At 37.5% G+C, this 19,726-nt stretch overlaps 1 protein-coding gene across 1 annotated transcript in view; it reads right to left on the reverse strand.

The window, feature by feature from the left end:
- OCA2 (oculocutaneous albinism II) overlaps positions 1–19,726 on the reverse strand; it is a gene marked incomplete at both ends in the record, with an annotated part of 106,965 nt that overhangs the window by 79,527 nt on the left and 7,712 nt on the right. Inside the window, 3 exons of the mRNA XM_010146682.1 lie at positions 14,897–15,050; positions 15,396–15,478; positions 17,501–17,658. Of these exons, the coding sequence (XP_010144984.1) occupies positions 14,897–15,050; positions 15,396–15,478; positions 17,501–17,658 (395 nt within the window). The remainder of the gene's footprint in view (positions 1–14,896; positions 15,051–15,395; positions 15,479–17,500; positions 17,659–19,726) is intronic.

A 19,726-nucleotide genomic window follows, 5' to 3' on the forward strand; every position in this document is an offset into this window, starting at 1 on the left:
ACATCAGCATTTTTTCTACAAAATGTTATGGCTTCAAAAAAAAAAGCCATGTGCCTCATCCAAAATCTGTTGGACACTTTTGTTGCAGTCTCCTCATTTCCTCAAAAGCTTTTTTCACCAGTGTACATAACCCAGCCTTGAACAGTGCTTCTTCTCCACCTCTAATGTTTCTCTAGCATACAAGCAATGCATCAAAAATAGCATCCAAACCTTTGATCACAACGCAGGCATTCATCTAATGCTGCAACAATTACTACAGTATATAGACCTTTGTCCACGTCTATGTATCTAATGAATAAATTGCGCTTAAAATTCTCAGGGAGAAAATACAAAAGAAAGCATGCCCTAAAATGTGTTTTTTGCTCCAAGTGCTAATTTGTAGTTATTTAATCCACCATGTCTGGAAGATCACGAATTGTATATAACAACTCAGTTAATGTAAGAATGTAATTTAAAAAATATTATACTACAAAAGACCAAATCTAATTAACAGTGTTTATTATAAATGTGTTTAAATATTATTCAGACACAAGTCAGAATCATTTCTGAGAAAGAAACAAGGCAGTCTAGAAATACTACATTTGTTGCTAATTTCATAAGAAATATTTTGTTAATAAGAAACAATGGGATGTGGACATCTCAAGGCCCTAATCCCTGCTTGTAAAGGAAAAGAAAAAAGGAAAGATTTGGCTTTGTTTTTTTAACTTGAATATAAATTTTTAACAGTAATGATAAAAAACTAAGCAATTTACCAAATTACTAGAAAAATAATTATATAAATTACTAATTTAGGAGTCAAACGTCTCCTTCTCCTCTGTTTTTCTTCAAAATGCACTGTAGAGTAACCTCTTCATAGTGGTAAAGCAGGACATCAGACCAAGGTTTTTGTGTCCTAATGACCTAAAACTATATAGCGCAGATTACATCTCCCACCAGCACACAGACATGTGCCTGACAAGTCACTCTTTCATTTTTGATTTCCAGTTTCAGAGCATAGATATGAACACACACATATGGCCCTTTGGATTCTACAAAGGTGGGGAGCATTCAAAAACATTTGATAGTTCCTGTGGGTGATGATGAGGTGCAGCAATTAGACCCTACAGTTATCCCCAATAAAAGACATAAAGCAAAGGTGTCAGAGAGAGAAGGGGATCAGCTTCTTACCAGGACAAAGTATATTCAAGGGTAAGGGACTCGGGAATCCTCAACTCTCCTCAGACTGGAGGCTTTCTCCTCATCTAACCACCACCCACATTAGGTAGCTCATTTACAGTTCTCAGAAAGATACTGTAGGTTTTCTGAGATTTGATTTGCTTTGGAATTTTTAGCATATTTCAATGTAAGTATTTCTTGCTGTCACCCTTGTACACTTAATGGCATACATCAAGTTGACAGCATTTTCAGTTTCCAAGAGTTTGCTGTCACCTATGGGTGAAAGTTGTTTTAATTTCTGCAGAAAGATGGGGGGGAAAAGCTGTATAAGTGGAGTCATCTGTCAACTCCTTCATCCCGGTAATTTTCCAATAATATACAAAAGTATAGCCTGGAGAATGAAAAATAGGCTATTGAGGTGAAAAGCTCTATTACAAAAAAATTGTTAAATGTACAACTCTTCATTCCAGCAAACTATCAAGTGGAAGTTATGCAGTAACATAAAGCCTAGAAAGTACACTAATGTAAACTCAGAGACATGTAAATACTGCAAAGCTGAGATCTGGGGAGGTTTACAAAAGAATGGATTACTCTTTAATTTTCTTTTCACATAAAGAAAACACAAAGAAATACTGTATTTGTAAAGGCATTTTTAAAAGCTTACAGATGGAGAAATTAAGACATGCAGGTTATAAGCTATGACACTCTTTGAAGCACAGTTCCACCTAATACACATTTGAGGGAATTAGGTAAAATTCCATTATTATTCTTTTAGAAAATAGTACAGATCTGACCCAAACCCTTCTGAAACCTGACAGAAGGATAAGTATCATTTCAGGATGAATCTCAGAGTGTATCCAGAAATAAAATCTCAGGTACAGAACTGAAAGAGCTCAGAAATAAAATAACAGAGAGATTTAACCCCAGGAAAGATGAGAGATTTGATAGACTTCTGAATCTAAAGACACTTTGAAAGATTAAGTGAGAAAACATTTGTATTCATCTGATCTTTCTCGTGCTTGAGAAAGCACATACCTTTGTGCATCCTCTAGTAAGCGAAGACAGTTACACTGAAAGAACCCGGATTCATAACAACATATGAGTGGAGATAGCAACACAATAGTGTCATGCTATAGGGTCAGTTCAGAATTGGCAAAGATCAGGAAAAACTTAAAATACAAGTCTGTCTCATGACTACCTGCATTATGACAAACACAACGTGCTGAATGCTGCTTCTATATGACAGGTTCCATACTCTTAATTCAGGAGTTAATTTTAAGGTAAGAATTAAAATCACCTGTAGTGGTTTAACCCCAGCTAGCAACTAAAGACCACCCAGCCACTCACTCACTCACTCACTCCCCCCCTTCCCCCACCTCCACAGTGGGATGGTGGAATCAGAAGGCTAAAAGTGAGAAAACTCATAAGTTGAGATAAAGCAGTGCTCCATCACACGTAACGGTTACTTGGGAAGACAGACACCATCATTCCGAATGTCCTTCCCCTTCCTTCTTCTTCCCCCAGCTGTATATGCTGAGTATGACATCATATGGTATGGGATATCCCTTTGGTCAGTTGGGGTCAGCTGTCCTAGCTGTGTCCCCTCCCAAATTCTTGAGCACCCCCACCCTAAACCAGCACAGCAACCCAAATAATTCACTCCACAAATCTTCATGCTTGATATTAATTAAAAATGTATATTTCCAGAGCATTAATGCAAAGTGGATTTAAAGAACCTAGACCTTCCCCAGATTTAAATTTCTTTATCTATCTGAAACTGCTTTGGAATGTTTGTAGAGTTCATCAAATCTCTTGGTATACTGCAACAGCATCATTACAAAAATGATCCAAAATTCCAAACACTTTATCTTGTACAGTGCACCAGGAGGTAAAAGGAAATTATTTAGAAGCCAATTGAATGCTGACCTGTGTACAGTTTCAGAGCATACATTTCCCAGCTGAAATCCAGAGCATGCATATTTCCCAAATTTGCTTCTGAAGATATATGATAAATGATATATCATACCAAATATTTTATTTCCACAAGTTCTTCTTTATAAGTGATAAATGGCAGTGAAAAGATGACTGTCAGTGACTTTATTGTAAAGCTTCAAATGCAGCCTCAATTCATTTTTTATGCTTCCCCCCCCAAGTGAAGCCTGTTATATTAAACTATTTATTTTACTGAGAAATTAGTTTTCATTGGATAGTGGCAGCATTGCTACATTTCAACAGGAAGTGGTTATTCCCAAGCTTATATCCACAAATGGGTTTTATGCATTTTCCACATACCTCCACAGTAGCTGAGATCTTTCCTATAAAATCAACAGCCAAATCTCTCTTAGAATTTTTAAAGTCTCACGTTTAATTCTTTATTCTCAGGGTATAAGGAGAGAGAGAAGTGGAGTAAAATTTGCTCTAGGATAGCTTTTGATACATTTACAGTTCCGCAAATTAAGGCTGAATCTTGAAACTGGCATCAGAAACTGAAATAAACCCCAAAATTTGCAAAAAACAATTGTAATTTACATAACTTATTTATGCAATTTTTTCCTAACTCTGTTAAATAAGCATAACTATAAAAATTTTGCATTGTGTTAGGAAACAACAAGGATCAAGAAAAGCCTTGCACTACTTTGAATTCTGCCCTGCAGTAGATCCACTTGAAAGCTGAATGACATCAAATTCTCAGCTCATGAAAATTTGCTTTACTTCTGGCCAATTTCACAACTTGGACAGGATATAAACCAGTAGACTAGAAAGACAGGATAGAGTCAGGTGGAGGTGAGATCAGAGCAGCAGCAAAGGAAGGTCAGTAGAGGCAAATGTATTTACTTGGTTTTCTTCCAGCTTGTCTATAGTAAAAAATCATCTAACCAGTACCACTTAGTAAAGGCATAGCAACATACCTCCCCTTCAGCTGGTGATGGCAGCTAATACTTTACTTCCTGACCCTCCTCCCCTCAGTTTCTCCCTGCATGAGTTCTGCAGAAGCAGTTATACAGCTTCTTCAGCCACGGGACACTTTTCCCAGCACGTGGGAATCCCTTTACAGGAGATGTGTCTCAACAGTTAGTGCAAAATTAATGATAACAGCAAATTAATTGCCTCAGAATTACTTAGTTAAGGAATAGCAAGTAAATTCTGTAGGGATTTTAATGAAGCAAAAGGGAAGCACTTGACATAGTTTAGAAAGTGTGACATACTGATGCAGTATTCAGGGATGGACTTGAGGCAGGCACATAGGGTAGAGCTGCTGAAAGATGATGCACATCAAGGATCCCAAAGTGACTACAGGCATCACAAAAATCAGTGACAGCATGAACAGCTATTTATACCTTCATCTGCAGATTAGGACACTATCTATATGTATTCCATGCATGCAGACATTCAAATCATAAAATAAGACTTTACACTAGGTTAAATTTTTAGAAAATCATATTATTAATCTCATTTCTGTAAGACACAATGTCAACACCTCATCACTGCACATAAGTATGCCTTGCTTTAAGAAAAAATAAAAACTGGACCAACAACTTGCTCATTTTTACTAGGAAACAATGGTGATTCAGTATAATAGTACTACCATATGCATGAAATATGTGCCCAAGATCAGACAAGAACACAGACTGGAGAGGTCTGTGGACCTGGAAACATATCTGCATATCATAGCACTAACATGCATTCTTATTAATTGCACAACAAATGTCTGATCCCTGTAACTCTGTGAAAATAACATTCCATGTATATTCAATAAGAACTTTTTACAGAAAAATTCCCAACCATAAAAGGCTTGGGCTTTTTTTAAATAGAAACATTAGATTCTATAGCAAACTACGTAACTCCCGAAGAATGTTTACACAACCCCTAGGTAAGAAAGCACCCATCTATGACATTCTGCTATAATATCCATTTTGACTCAGATACTGTGCCAAATTACTTGTTCTGATTCCATGTCGGTGGAGAAAGTCATGGTATAAACAACCCTGCCTTAGGGAAAGGCATAGGAGGCAGCAATTTGCCACTTCCTGATGCAATGTTTCAAAATATAGATTATTATCTTAAATAGAAGGGGATTAAAAGCAATGCTGTATAGTATCCAAGGCAAGTTAATGTCTGTGTTCACTTGTATTCCTATAGTATGATGACTGAACAGGCTAAGAAATACAATCTTGGGAGTTTTGTTAGGAAGATAGCTCTGAAATTCTATGATTAAGTAATTACATTTTCACCAGCTGACATCAATTTTATATGTAAAACACAATGCATAGAAGGAGAGAGAGAGAGACTTAAGGAAATAAAATTATTTCCTGTGAATAAATTATCTGATTAAACAATTCCCCTCTTCTATATAGAATATCTATAAGCCAACTCTATATTCTGCAAAGGTATTTGTTGCTCCATAACTCTGTCAAAGGCTTTGAATAAACAATGTACACAATTAGCAAACTTTTCACTCTCTATGAGCTTCCTTCCTCAGTGATATCAGTACTTGTTGTTTGTAAAGAAAACGGCAAGAGCTAAAGCTTCATGCTGATATGGAACATTGAATTAACTAGTTCAAAGTAGCCCTCAAATGATGCAAGGGTAGAGGTATTGTTGCTGTTTGAGATAAACAAGACTATTGAAACCATTACATTTACACGCCTGGGAAACTTGGGGGAAAAGCAAAGCTGGAGAAAAGAGTGCAGAGCCTGGAAGGAAGGAGGGAAACACCGTTTGTGCAGATGTTCGCCAGAGGATCCAGAAGGGTGTTTATTCCTATATGATGGGAGTTGAAATGATTGCTTGACTTATAAGTTGAGTCTAGTTTTGAAACAACCTCCCACTTCAGAATATTGCTAATGAGAACTAGGGATAAAAACGTGTAGTTTCATACCTAGTAAATACTTCTATCAGATTCATACCAAAAAGAGGAGTTCGCCATATCTATATCATTATGTGGATATTTTCCAGCCTCCACCTGTTGGGATGGCTCTGATGTAGGAAAATTATTTTTATAATCTCTGGCAAATGTCAGAAGGTGAATATCCAGTAACATCTGATCGATTGAGAGCTCCTCAGAGTCAAATTTGAAAAGTGAATGTTTTCATTTGATATGGATTTGGGGTTTTTGTCTTAATGTGAAATTGGACAGAGACACACAGAAATGAATGAGCTGATGTACTCTAAATCAGGGCCTTGTGCCAGGTCAGATTAATAGAAAGTGGAGCCCTGTTCAAAGACAGGATGGTGATCATTTTTATGCGACAAGGCACCTCGCTCCTGTGCTATATGACTAAAGTAGAGAGATCTAGTCATGAGCCAGTAAAGGACTAATATTGCTATCTAGAAGATGATAAACCAGACCACTACCGTGGGCTGACATGACCAAAGCTGTTGTATATTGTCAGTCTGGCTTTGCAACAAGCTTTCAGTCTTGCAGCACCGATCTCAGCAGGCTTTGCTGCCTCCTTCCACTCCATGTGCCTTGATATCATTCCTGATGCACACCCTCATTTTTTGTGTCCAAAAAGCTTTAATCATGGGGTCTGCAAGACCCCCGTTATATCTGCAGTTTCAGTTTTCTGAAACTGAAGAAGCAGCCACCATCTGTATTTCCCCAGTTAACTAAGGACTAATGAGATTGTGAACTCCTAGTAAAAATATTACATGGAGCATATCACAAAAGTGATGAGCAAACCTATTTTACTTTTCCTGTATGAATCTTTGTTAGCTCTCTTTTAATATTAAAGTAATATGGCCATACAGAACTACAGCCATGCACTATGAACAACAGTATGGCAAACTGCAGCCATGACCTTTACGGGCAACTTTCTGCCCTAGCCAGCAGCTTCTCTGGGGAGTCTTTCACTCCTGACATCTCCTCTCTTTATCACTCCAGTTTCCTACTCTGGATTTTTTTCCTGTTTAGATCATTCCATCACATCTCCCTCCAAGCCTGCCCCCTACACTGTCTCATGTTTGTTCATCCACTTTTGTCCTTGCTCTTGCTGAAGGAAGACATCATTTGAGGTCCCAAAAGAAGATGAGTGCTTCTTGTCCCTGTTTGTATGCATTAGATGTGCATGTGTGTTCTAAGACCTTGTTAAAATTTTAGGACTTCATGGCTCTCTACCCTTCTGGTTGCTACAGGCAAGGTAGAAGTTGAACAGCAGCATTCAATTAAGCTAATTTAATGTTGTATTGCCTGTCTCAACAGAAAGGAAAAAAAATAAAAAACCACCCTCAACATACAGAGTATGCAAGGCAACACATTTGGGATTGAGAGTCTTTCACAAATTGAATAAAATCAGTTCAAAATTAGTTTTAAAAGGCAACAGAAAATAGAAAGTAGACATTTGGAAATTAGTTTTTACATTTAGTGATGAAAATATGACTCCTATTATTTCAAAAAATAGCATTCTGCGAAAAGTGGAGCCTGGGTGACAGCATCTTTTAAAGCCAACAATCCTATTGAGTCCTTAGAATAGCAAGCAGCACCATCCAGTGGCAATATTTTCCTATTAAGTTCTTAATTAAGGTCATTTTACATACTACAGAAGTCACATAGCATCCAAATGAAGGTATTTTTTCCTTAAAGCACACATATTCAGAGCAAAGCCAGATTTCTACCAAGATAGATCAAATTAGACAGGCAATAGTCAGTGTAAAATCAATATTCATATTGGTTTAATAATACAAACCTGCTGTTATATCAAGCTGGGATCCAGCTGAGGATTTTTCTTGCTGTTATACTGTGGGTTTGTTTGGTTTTTTTTTTTTATTTAAACTTATCCCGTCTTTGTCTTACAGCCCTCTGCTTCCTTTACACTTCCTTTGTTGCAGTTATGGCAGGTAAAAATGACTAGTTTACCTAACTGGTGCTGACCCTGTCTTGTTGGATCCTCCTTGTTGGTGGCAGTGGCTCTGCTCTACCCAAGCATTAGAAATCCTGGCACCTCAGAGGTGCTGATCCAATGCTCCTTATAAGGAGCAACTTGTAATGCTCCTGCACAGCTGCTTTAGAGTCATTTTGAGCCTCCCAAAATGCACAGAAGTCACATGCTTCTAAAACAGAGAAAGGAATGACCCTAAGCCTTGACAGTCCATGCTGCTTCACTGCTAGCTCAGTCACAGGCTGTTCTCGCTGGGAGAACATCTAGGGTATTGTTTAGTGAATTTTTCAGTCTGGGGGACAGGACAGATTGATCTGCCCCATGTCTGGCTACCCTTGTCCAATCCAGTCCTCCAGCACTGACCTGGGGAGGCTTTGCTGCCTCCACTTGCTCCACATGCCTTGATACCATTCCCAACATGTACCCTCAGGTTATGTCCTAAAAGCATTATTCATGGGGACTGCAAGACTGCCTTCATTAAATTGCACATTTTCAGCTGTGGGGGAGGTGGGTGGAAGTGGGTAGAGTAGATATTTGAATGGTAGTTGTGCTTTAGGGCTATGGGGACTTCTAAAGAGACTCACAGCCACATGCTTCCCAGAAAGCATGCAGCTAGCCTGCTCCAGAGGGACCTAGGTTTTTCTTCAAGCTAAGGTTTTCTACTTGATTTTATGGTTTAGGTTTCATGCAACCGCCACAGTAACAACATCTATGATTTCTGCCTCAGTCTGGGAAGTTTGCTCTCGGGGCCCAACCCCTTGGATCCATTTCTACCTCACTGTAAAACACTGCAGATAATCAAGACAATATCAAGGCAGTCTTCTTCCCCTGCTCAGGAGCAGAAGTCTCTCAAGGAAAAAGTGTGCAGGAGAGCATCCTTGCCCTGCTGAGAGGTGGGCAGGACATCCCGGGGCACTGACTTTCCTTCTCAATCTCAGGCTTTTTTTCTCCCTCCCACCCCTAGACAGGAGGGCAGATGAGGGCAAACTGTTATCCTTGCCCAGGGAGGTATGGCTCGGACTCATCACCAAAGAGGATAGAAAGTTTCTCCTGATAATCTGCCCCTAATTTTCTGCCAGCTCCTAGAGCAGTGTTTTAATTCCTCTTCACAACTTTTCCATCCTAGCACAAATGAAAACAATAGCAGCAGGAAATCCCACAAAGGCCAGGGAGAGCAGCAGCTACAATTTTCTTTTTTATACTGTCTTTTCCAATAAAGGCTATGGATTTTCTTCTGTCCCTTTGCTACCAATCTTTTGGTAGGATATATGTGAAGGTGGGAACAATCTAATCCACACTCTTCTCTGCCTGTATTTAAAGACAGATCAATAGGAGAATGGATGGGAAGTGAGAAACCATGCTGAGTAAACTAATCACTAGTTTCCGTGACTGTCCTCATCAGAAAAATTCTCCCTTAAGATTAGCTTATTGCCATCACTTAGTATTATGCTTTGTATACCTGTGAATATTTCTTGTTTTTCCAATTCCCTCTCTGAAGCACCATTTTCTGTGTGCAAATAAATAGCCTCATTACTGGACATAAGCAAAAACTGGACTGTGTGAGCATAGACAGCGGTAATAATAGACATATTTCATTTGTAAAAACGCTTCCTGTAAGGAAACATCAGTTCAACCAGCCCACAGTTCTGGAAAAAGGGTCAGACTGAACCACATGAAAAGTTTTTGTGTCTGCAGCTAATTTCTGCCGGTTAGATGATATTAAAAATCACTCTGCTTTGAGTTAAAGAAATAAAGCTTAGAGGATGTTTATTCATAATTTAAGATAGTTAATAATAGAAAAGTAATATGGAGAGAAACTGACACTCTCCATTTCCATTAAAGTAATAAAAATTGTGATTATAAGCCCATACTTCATGCTAGTAAAAAGCTAGAGCTTTTAAAGCCACATCTTGCACTTTCAAGTATTTGTGCTTCAAGGAGAAATACAAGCATGTAAATGTTATTCAGGATGTCAGATCATTAAAATGCCATTTGAAAGAACCTGGCAAGATCTTACTTAAGGCTACCTACAAGACAGTATTTGAAACTAAATGATAGCTCCTGTGATAAAACAAGCCCTGTGGAGGCTCTCACAGAATTTCTGATACTTGCTGGTGTCACTATTCTGACATTTGATGTGTTATTGGTATATCTTTTCTTTTTTTTTTTTTTAAAGAATGTTGTTATGCTTTTTCTCCTGACCAAATAAAATGTTTTATAAAATAGTTTTTAAAAAACCATTACCTCCTAATTCCTTGTTGGAACTAGATGATCTTTAAGGTTCCTTCCAACTCAAACCATTCTATGATTCATATTTGTTTCTGCTGGTTTATTTAAGTATCATAAACAGCTAGCACTCCATTTTAACCCATAACACCAAACAAATGTTATCAAAGGAAAATATTGGACAAGTGCACACAATAATTTATTCAAATTAATGAGCTGTCTTTAATAAAAAATATTTAACATTCCTCTGTACTCATTTCTGAATAATGTAGCTCTAACATAGCTGCCAATTTGCAGTTAATAATTACTGATAAGAGATTTATCAACTCAAGAAACATGTCTGAATACCAATAAAACTTTATAATATTAACCAATATTCTAAGATATAGATAGGCAGATAGATTTCTTTTCAGGGTAAGCAGTGTATTATCCCTACTCTGTGTATACAAACACAGGTAAAAAGGGAGGAATCAAAGAAAACTTGCTGTATTGCAAAGAGGAAAAAAATGAGATCTTTATCCACACTACTTTTTCTTGACTATGCTGTACTACCAGAAACAACCATACACTACTGTTTATTGAATCTCAGTGAATGGGGTGTAAATAGTCACTTTAGTTACATGCATAGGAAAAGGCTTTGCTGGAAAAAGAATGGAAATCAAAGAAGGCAAAAGGCAAAATGCACTCATAGCTGAAAGAACAAAGATAACTGGAGCAGAAAAGTGTACAAATTCTGTTTTCTAAGTGGGTTTTTTTTTTGTTAGAATTTTTTTTTCAAGTTCTCAATCAAAAGTGGCTAAACATTTGGAGGATCAAAGCTAGAAAGAGCCTATCTTGAAATACATTACGAATTAATTTAGTACAGCAACATCATCATAGAACTCTGTACATCTGCACTTTTCACCAGATGTTTCTGTAGACCAATGTGAAAACATACTTACAGCTCATCTTATCTATGTTCCATAGTAATCCAAAGGAGCAGACAGTAGAGCTGAGATCAACAGACGTAAAACTAATGCACTCTTTTTTTTTTTCCCCCCATACACTTGTTTTAATTTCCTATGCAGTGTAAGCTTCCAAGAAGAAAATTAATTACTTCATTGTTTTCAACAAGTCTATAAAATAGTATGGATTAGATTAATTCAAAAGTACCACAAGCAGCAGAATTTTTTCTCCTTTCTCCTCTGGGAGAAGGTGAGGGAACAGAAAACTAAAATGCAAAGAGGGAACAGATCAATATTTGAAGAAAACTCAATTTCAAGAGAATTAATGTCTAGTTACTGAAGGAAAGGACGATTACATGGGTTTAAAAAAAAGAAAAGAAAAAATCTAGATATTTCAAACAGAAGTTGTAGCTAAGAGATGTCCATCTGAAAATCTTAAAAGCAATATGCCAAAATTTCAAAGTGCTGGAGAGGATTGTGAAAAAATGAATATTTGTGGTAAGCATAAGAAAAAGAAATCATTAGAAATTAAAGATGAAAAAGAGGCATCTTCTTATACCAGAAACGTGCTTGTATTTTATGAATACATAACACGTAATCAGTTTCAAAGAAATAACATGTAAAATTAATGTCTGAAGAAATGAAGTTCAACAGCTTAATGTGCTTTCTGAAGAAGAGCACATCCTGAGACAGTAAGATTTTTCCACTGATAAGGACTGGTACTTGACATACATTGACCTCCTAGAAGTTTGATGCCAATATAGAGGCAAACAGTTGCCTCAAAGAAAAATTTTCCCTGTATCTTTACAGTGATGCAAGTTTGAAGAGGACAGTTTACAGTAAATGCACTTCATTTTCCAAATGGAACCTCTTACATCATCAGCTTTTCCCATCATCTGTATTTGCAGGAGACAGAAGCTCTTGCAGCCTGTTTTCCCGCACACTCCTTGGTGACTAAGGTAGCAAAGGGAAAAGGGGAAGGAAGGACTAAAAGATGAGGACAGTGAGGTTGAGGAGGTTGTGGGCACAAGATCTATGATTCATGTTTGGGGAAAACAGCTGTGCAAGAGGAGCAAGAGGCACACCTTCAGGTGTAAATGCTTCCACTTTCTTCATAGTTATAAGAAAGTATTTGAAAATCTGGCTCTAAAACTTGTTTGAGTGTCCACACTCTCTGAAGTTGAACCTGTACTGCCAATGATAATGAATAAAACAGTAGAAACTAATAAAGACTGACAAAAGATGTGGAGCAGCAACACTGAAAATGAAAATCCATGAGAGATCGCCCCTGCAGCAACACCAATTGATTTTTCTAACAGTGATAACTGCTAATGAAATAGACAGTAATGTATTGAGAAATCAGAATTTCAGGCAATAAAGTTGTAAATTCTGAATATAAGGTAATCCACTATTACATATTCTAACAACATTAACATCCAACATTTGCAAGACATCCATGAGGGAACCAAAAAACAGTCAAGTTCTGTATCTCTGATTGTTATTTCCAGCTTTTTTATTAGTAGTATGTATTTACTCTGATTGTAACATTTGTCATTCTTACAGATGTTTTGGAGAAAAAAAGCTAGCATCATGATGAAATAACTGACTTTTAACATTTTAAAATTCACAAAAGTTTAAAAATATCTGTTTCTACCCTTGTATTTGCAAAATTAATTTTTCTGCCAAAACCAGAAACTTTTCCTTGATTAAGCTAGTGGGTTGATTTAAAGCTTTTTCTTAGAAACAACAGCAAAACACATGCTTTCCTTAGCTTTGCTTTTCAGTTTCAAGCCTCTATTTCCTTTTACACACGATCTGTTTCAAAGCAAAGTTCTAGGCTGCAAACAAAACCACCCTTTACATACAATAAAATCCCAATGGTTTTGCAATTACTAAATGATTACATTGTTGGGGCATTTTGAAAATAGAAGCTGCGTTTTAAAGTATTAAGATTATTTTGGTGCTGTGTGGCATGCCTACATCTATTTATAGTAAAATCTAGTCCAATCCCCCTCCACACTTAATATGATATCTCTTTGCTCATTTATAAAGTATATAGAGGCATTTTTATCTTCATAAATAAATCACCATTGCTGAATGACATAATCTAAATGTCTAAAGCATCTGTCATGTTGTGTGCCTGTTAAGGGGGAAGCTGCTACCCGAGTGTTCACACACCAACCGAGGAGCTGCACACTCACCACCTTAGAATTTAACTGCTGGGACCAGAGTCCCTTGGCAGCAGACAACTGCTATGAACTCACGGGCGACCTTCTTGACTCCTCATACACACACACTTACTCTCAGGTTTTTCCCATTCCCTCAAGCTTAACCCTATGTTTCCTGAATCAGAATCTCCCACACAATGTACACCAGAAATATATTGAGATGTACAGCAGTGAAGAAGAGCTGGAGCTTGGTATCTCCAGAGAGGGGCCCCAGACAAAAGAATCTCAGGGCAATTATAGCTTTACCATCTACATTCCCCTCCCTTCACATGATGGTTCAGTCTAATAGCAATATTTGGGTCTGGGGTATCCTTGTTCCTCATGGGATACTTTCTCTGTCTCCAGGTGGGCTATTCCTTTTCCCACCTCAAGGATGCAACTTCTGGTGACGGATGTGGCTATCTTACCTTCCTAGTTTACACCGGTTTTGAGACCTTCCTTCATGTAACTAAGTAAGAATGCAGTATAAGTTCAGCAGTATCTAGGTGAAAGTTCACAGCTTGCAATGTAAGGCATTTTACTAATGCTACACACTGGATTCCATGTATCTTACCTTTTCAAGGGGTAACAGGATGAAAAGCTTAAAATACACAAGCGATGTGGAAGAAAAATGAGCATGCTGGACATACATACTAAGGAGCACCTTGTAGACTTGATTTGGCTCCTCTGTTTCATACTCATGTAAATCAAGTGTGATTCAACTCAGAGAATTCATTGACAGTGTGGATGCTCACAGGAATTTTTTAAAAAAAAAGTCCCACTCCATTTCTGGTTTTTATTTCAAGATAATCAGACGGTATGTGTTTTTGGTTCAAAGAAATTGCTTGGAGCCCTGTGCTGTTTCTGACATGTTTTTCATCCCTTAGTGTTGATGCAATGCATTTTCATTGGCTTTGGCACCTCAAGACTTTGGAATGCTGTTGCGATATATGTTTAAAGTTCCCTGTCCCTTGACTTCTTCATGTTAACTCAGACTCTATTTCCTCTTTAAATAACATAGTAAAAGAATTTCTAAATGTCACTCATTAATAAGTGCTTAGTCTAACCTTTTGAAAGTACACTAAATTCATAGTTTGAGTTGCCTTAAAGAAGAGAATAAGCAAAGCTTTTTTGTCTATTTTTACCTTGGATTAAAAAATAATTAACACAAACAGGTTTTCCACACCTTCAGTAACCCAGAATTATTTTCACTCTCAGCATCAAACTATAATCCTGTTAAAATTTTTAAATACTAACAGGTCCCCATAGAAAAATACACAAGATCACTGTAAAATTAACATTAATTTGTCAAAATCAGCAACAATTTAGAACAATTTCCCTGCACATGTCATTAACAACATCGATGGTACAGCAAGGATTCACATAGACAATTTAAAAGCAAATTAAAGCCCAAGAATTAAATCCTTCCTTGTATTCCATTTATAATATAGGGGGAAATTAAAAACAAAGTACAAAACTGGCTTACTTCCAGTATGATCAGCACGTAGACACCTACTAAGATGATGGATGCAATTGTTACTTGTGCTTCTATATTTGCATGAAGGTATTGATGCTTCATGGACAGAGGGACACTTCGAGACTCCTGTAGGAAAGCTTGAATGTTTATGAAGATGGTGCCCCTTGTGAAATAAAAGGAAGTTTTGCTTATTTCTGGAACAAAATATAATTAATTTATTTATGCATTAATTTTATATTGACTACAAATATATATATAGACATGTAGCAAGTAATTTTTCAAACATTTTCACTCTATCCCTCTAAATAGCATTGTTAGGAAAGTAGCTCAAGTACAAACCAGCCTTGTAAATCTATTAAAAAAAAAAAGAAACAACAAGAAATTATCCTTTCCTGACCCTCTGAAACAGGCAGGGATACAGTATTTTTAGAAAAATTATCTATTCTTTCATAGTCAAGTCTATGAAAATTACTACTTCAATGGATCATTTCTTGGTCTCTTAGCCAACCTGTTTGGTATCTGAAAGGTTCTAGTTGTGATGATTTGTTGATTTCGTCTTGAACTTAAGGGTAGAGACCAGTTGTATACCACCTGCAAGAGAGTCACATTTGGCAATATTAATAAAATTCAATGAAAGTATATCTCTGATCTAGCGGTTTATTCCTCTTTGTTCTCTCTCCTATCCATTTAGGAACATTTTTTGTAGACAAGGAATAATACACCAACCTAAATTAGTTCCATATTATTTGGTATGTCACGGGCACTCAGGTTGGACCACATTCATCCTCATTCCCTCCCTCAGTCAATGAACTGAGACACACCTCCAGGAGGTGCTCCAGAGAGATCATCCCAAACCACACTTTGCATTGACTGTAAGGAGCATCCAGGGCAGCTAGGCTCAGAGACAACAATCTGGTTCGCACTCAAAGACTGGCTGGGAAGAAAACTAACATACATGACGTACAGATGAAAAAAGGGCCTGCAGCAACAACATATCCCCAGACATTATGGAGAGGACTTCGTAGAATTTCAGTAAACAAAATTCATGTTTTCTGATCTTCTAGCAAAAAGAAACATAAAATTTTCAGAAAATAAACACTTTCAGAAACTTTGCTCATTACTACACAATGATATTCATGCAAGTTTAGACAAATTTACACTTTACATGTAGATATAGATATTCTTTCTTTTTTTAAAGAAGAGAAAATTTTTAAAAAAACTTCAGATTTGGTTAATTGTAGCTTAAAACCTAACCCTGTCCTGACCCTGTATACTAGAAAGTGCAGGGGAAAAAAAAAAAAAAAAAATCTGCTTAATCAGCCAGCTTGGAACAGAGAAATGCCTGAGGAGCAAGCAAGCAGGGAAGGTTAATATGGCTACCTATTCCTTTGGTCACATCAGGACCACTGCTGGCATGTCATGCTGGTTTTGGCTGGGAGAGGGTTAATTTTCTTCATGGTAGCTAGTACAAGGTTATGTTTTGGATTTGTGCTGAAAACAATTTTATAATATAAGATGTCATTATTGCTGAGTAATGCTTACAGAGTCAAGGCCTTCTGCTGATGGGAAGTGGTGAATGAATTCCTCATTTTGTTTTTCTTGTGTGTATGGCTTTTGCTTTACCTATTAAACTGCCTTAATGTCAACCCACAAGTTTTCTCCCTTTTACCCTTCCAATTCTCTCCCCATCCCAACCCAAGGGGGGTTGGGAAGTGAGCAAGCAGCTGTGTGGTGCTTAGTTGCCGGCTGGGGTTAAATCATGATATATGTTAGCAGACATGAGCTGCTGCAGCCAACTTTGCACTGGCAGCCCCACAGCATGAAGGCTGCTTGGAGATCACTCCCAGCAGGCCAGGTTCAAGCAGCCTCTTCACCACAGGTGTAAGCGTTATAAGAGTAATTTCCAGTACAGTATTGTTCACCAAGCTGAAGTAATGGGACTAATTTTTGGTGTGGACTGTGAGATTGCTTGAAAGCAGGAGTACTGATGGCATTGTTCAGCTGTGCTGTCACTGGTAGAGGGAAGCCATCCTGTCACATATACAGAATGAGAGGCAGTTGTTTGTGTGTCAATGCTATTCATTAAGTGATGAAGCTTATTTTTATTTTTCAGTGATATATAATGACAGGCTATAAAAGATCCTCCACGGAGTTCTCTGGAAGAGAGCAGCAGGAACTTGTTACAAAAAAAAAAAAAGAAAAACCATCAACAACGAGAAAGCCTTAACAGAAATAAAGCCAATAAACGTGACGTGTTCGAGAAAATAATTTGCAACAATACGTGAAAACATATTTCAGTGAGTGCAAAAAAAGGCACTTTGCACTTGTTTCTTTCTTCTAAGACAATTTTTGAAACCTTGCCAATTTTAAACACAGGAACTTCCATGTTGTGTCAGTAAAGGGGCATAAGTTTTACAAAATTTTAATATAGGAAGCTAAAGGAAATCTTACAAAGTAAAAAGAAAATGTCACTGTACTCTTATTAGAATAAGTTTTCTAATGCTGACATTGACACCCTTCACAGCAAGGAAAAGTACAACCAGGCAACAGTGATGGAAATATAACTGTTAAAACTTATCTCAGAAAAAGTGAAACAAAATGTAAAGACCTCACCTGCTGCTGGCGTCTTCTCCTTGGCCCAGCATCTTCAGTCTGGCTGATTTGCACTACAACGTATTCCTCTGTTTGCTGATCAACTACATCTGCAAGAAATGGGCCTCCTATGTCTAACTTCAACAGAGCAGAATCATGAAAATCGGTCAGATTCATAGCTGTTAATAAAGTTGTTAAGGTGTAAATTTCCAGTAGAAATTAGTATAGGCTGTACAAACCCCAGAAAATAAACAAACAAACAAAAATATTAGTCAACTTGTATTGAAAACACGTTCTTCATCTAAAATGCATAAGACACTATGGAAAGAAAACAGATGTCTACTTCCTCACCAAGTAGCACTGTTTTGGCAGGGTTTCCTAGGGAACAGGAGTTATGAGTTCAGAACAAAGCATCTGTCCTTTCCTAGTGACTTTTGGGATCACCAGTGCTTTCAGCTGACACTGTAGATGTAACAAAGCTCAAAAATAGCATACAGAATGCACAAAGAGACAGAAGTAAGTTTCTTTAAGTGCTTGTACTGCATAGAAAGCTGCATCATCAGCTCAGCAATTTAAATATCACAGATTTGGTACTGGGGAAAACACTCTGGAAGTTCCAACCACATGTCAAAACTAAACCAGAATCAATGTCCTATTCAAGCCAGAGGATTTGCTTTTTGGTAAAAATATTACTCATACTTTTTCAAACATCTGAAAGATGTATTTTCAAGCTCCTCTCAGTTGGAGTACTCACAAACTCCTCCTCTTCCAGCTCCATCATCTACTTTTTCTTTCTTTCTCTCTTGGATATCTAGCATGAGATGTGGTCAAACTACATTCTTAGTCCGCTATAATTGAAAAATCAGCCAACGACTATCCCCAAACCCATTGGAAATCTGGCTCTATTAGTCCAAATACATCTAGGACTATTTAAACTTAGTATCATGATAGTCCTCCTCTGAGATGGTTGAGAAATAAGCATCCCTGTGCGTTTGGGGAAGAGGGAAAGCCTGAGCTTTTAAACCCTACTCAGTCTATTTGTTACTATAATAGAGCAGCATTGTAATTGTTTTGCTCCTGTCTGTGACCAGATAGAAAGCTAGGGCGTGACCAACAAAAGAGAAAAATCCTAAGAAAGGGAGAGATGATTTTACACATACAAATTCTGTTAAAATCATGCAATATTCTAATTCTTTAGTATCTTAACAGTTTTAACATTTGACATTTAACCGAGCATACTGCAAAGAGCAAATCTGTCACCAAAATAAAAAAAAAAAAAGTACAAGATATATACCTACCAGAAGAATTTTCCCAGAAAAGCATGTTGCTGCCCACAGGACTCAGAGGGTTTTTTTAACAGAAGAAAAAACACAGCGTAGTTAGAGGGGCTCAGGGCAGTACCGTGCCCTGCTTCCCAATGAACTCCAGTAAGGCTATCCATGGTAGACCAGCCTCTAAAGGAGAAAGAAAGCTTTGTGACATTATGCAGGGTCCTTCACCTTTAAGAGTTGCTGCATCGGACCACATTCCTACCAGGACAACTGGATCTAGAAAAGAGATGTCTCTCACAGTAACCCAAAAAAGACCCTAGAAGATGTCTCTCTCACTAACCCAAAAAAGACCCTAGAAGATCTAGCAGCAAGTGAGCGGCCAGTGCATTGCAAAGTAATGTAAATATCACCCTGCTTAGCACAGCGAGCAGAGCAATCACCACCTGTGTCACTCACATGCCATTCACTCAGAATGAACCTCCTAAGCATCTATTTGCTTAAAGGAATCACACAGGAAAGACTTAAAAAATAACCTCAGGTGAAACAAATCACAAGACCAACTCCAGTCAGGAGAATTTGCACACACATCCCTTAGCAAATGTAAATACAAATTACAACAGTTCATTTCTAGTTCTGAAGGTTTTGAGTGTGATTTGGCATCACAGTTTTTCTGTGTCCTAATTAATACATAATATTAGTCTCAAATGGAACTATACCTATACTTTTAACTAGGGACATTCATTATACCTTCTAAAAGGCCTGCTGACCTGAAGTCATTAACCCAATGATTTGGGACACCTCTTGACAGTCTGCCTTTTATTGAGTGTAGCCAGTAATTTACGTCCTGAAAAGCTTCAGATGCATATAATTATGGCAGCTTTCTTTTAACCAATACTTTGAAAATAAATCCTGTAATTACCTAGATGACACATTCAGGAGTTATTAAAAAAGGATGCTTACAATTAAAGGGGGGGGT

The sequence above is a fragment of the Eurypyga helias genome, unplaced genomic scaffold, assembly GCF_000690775.1.
Source record: "Eurypyga helias isolate BGI_N326 unplaced genomic scaffold, ASM69077v1 scaffold9462, whole genome shotgun sequence".
NCBI classification, from domain to species: Eukaryota; Metazoa; Chordata; class Aves; order Eurypygiformes; family Eurypygidae; genus Eurypyga; species Eurypyga helias.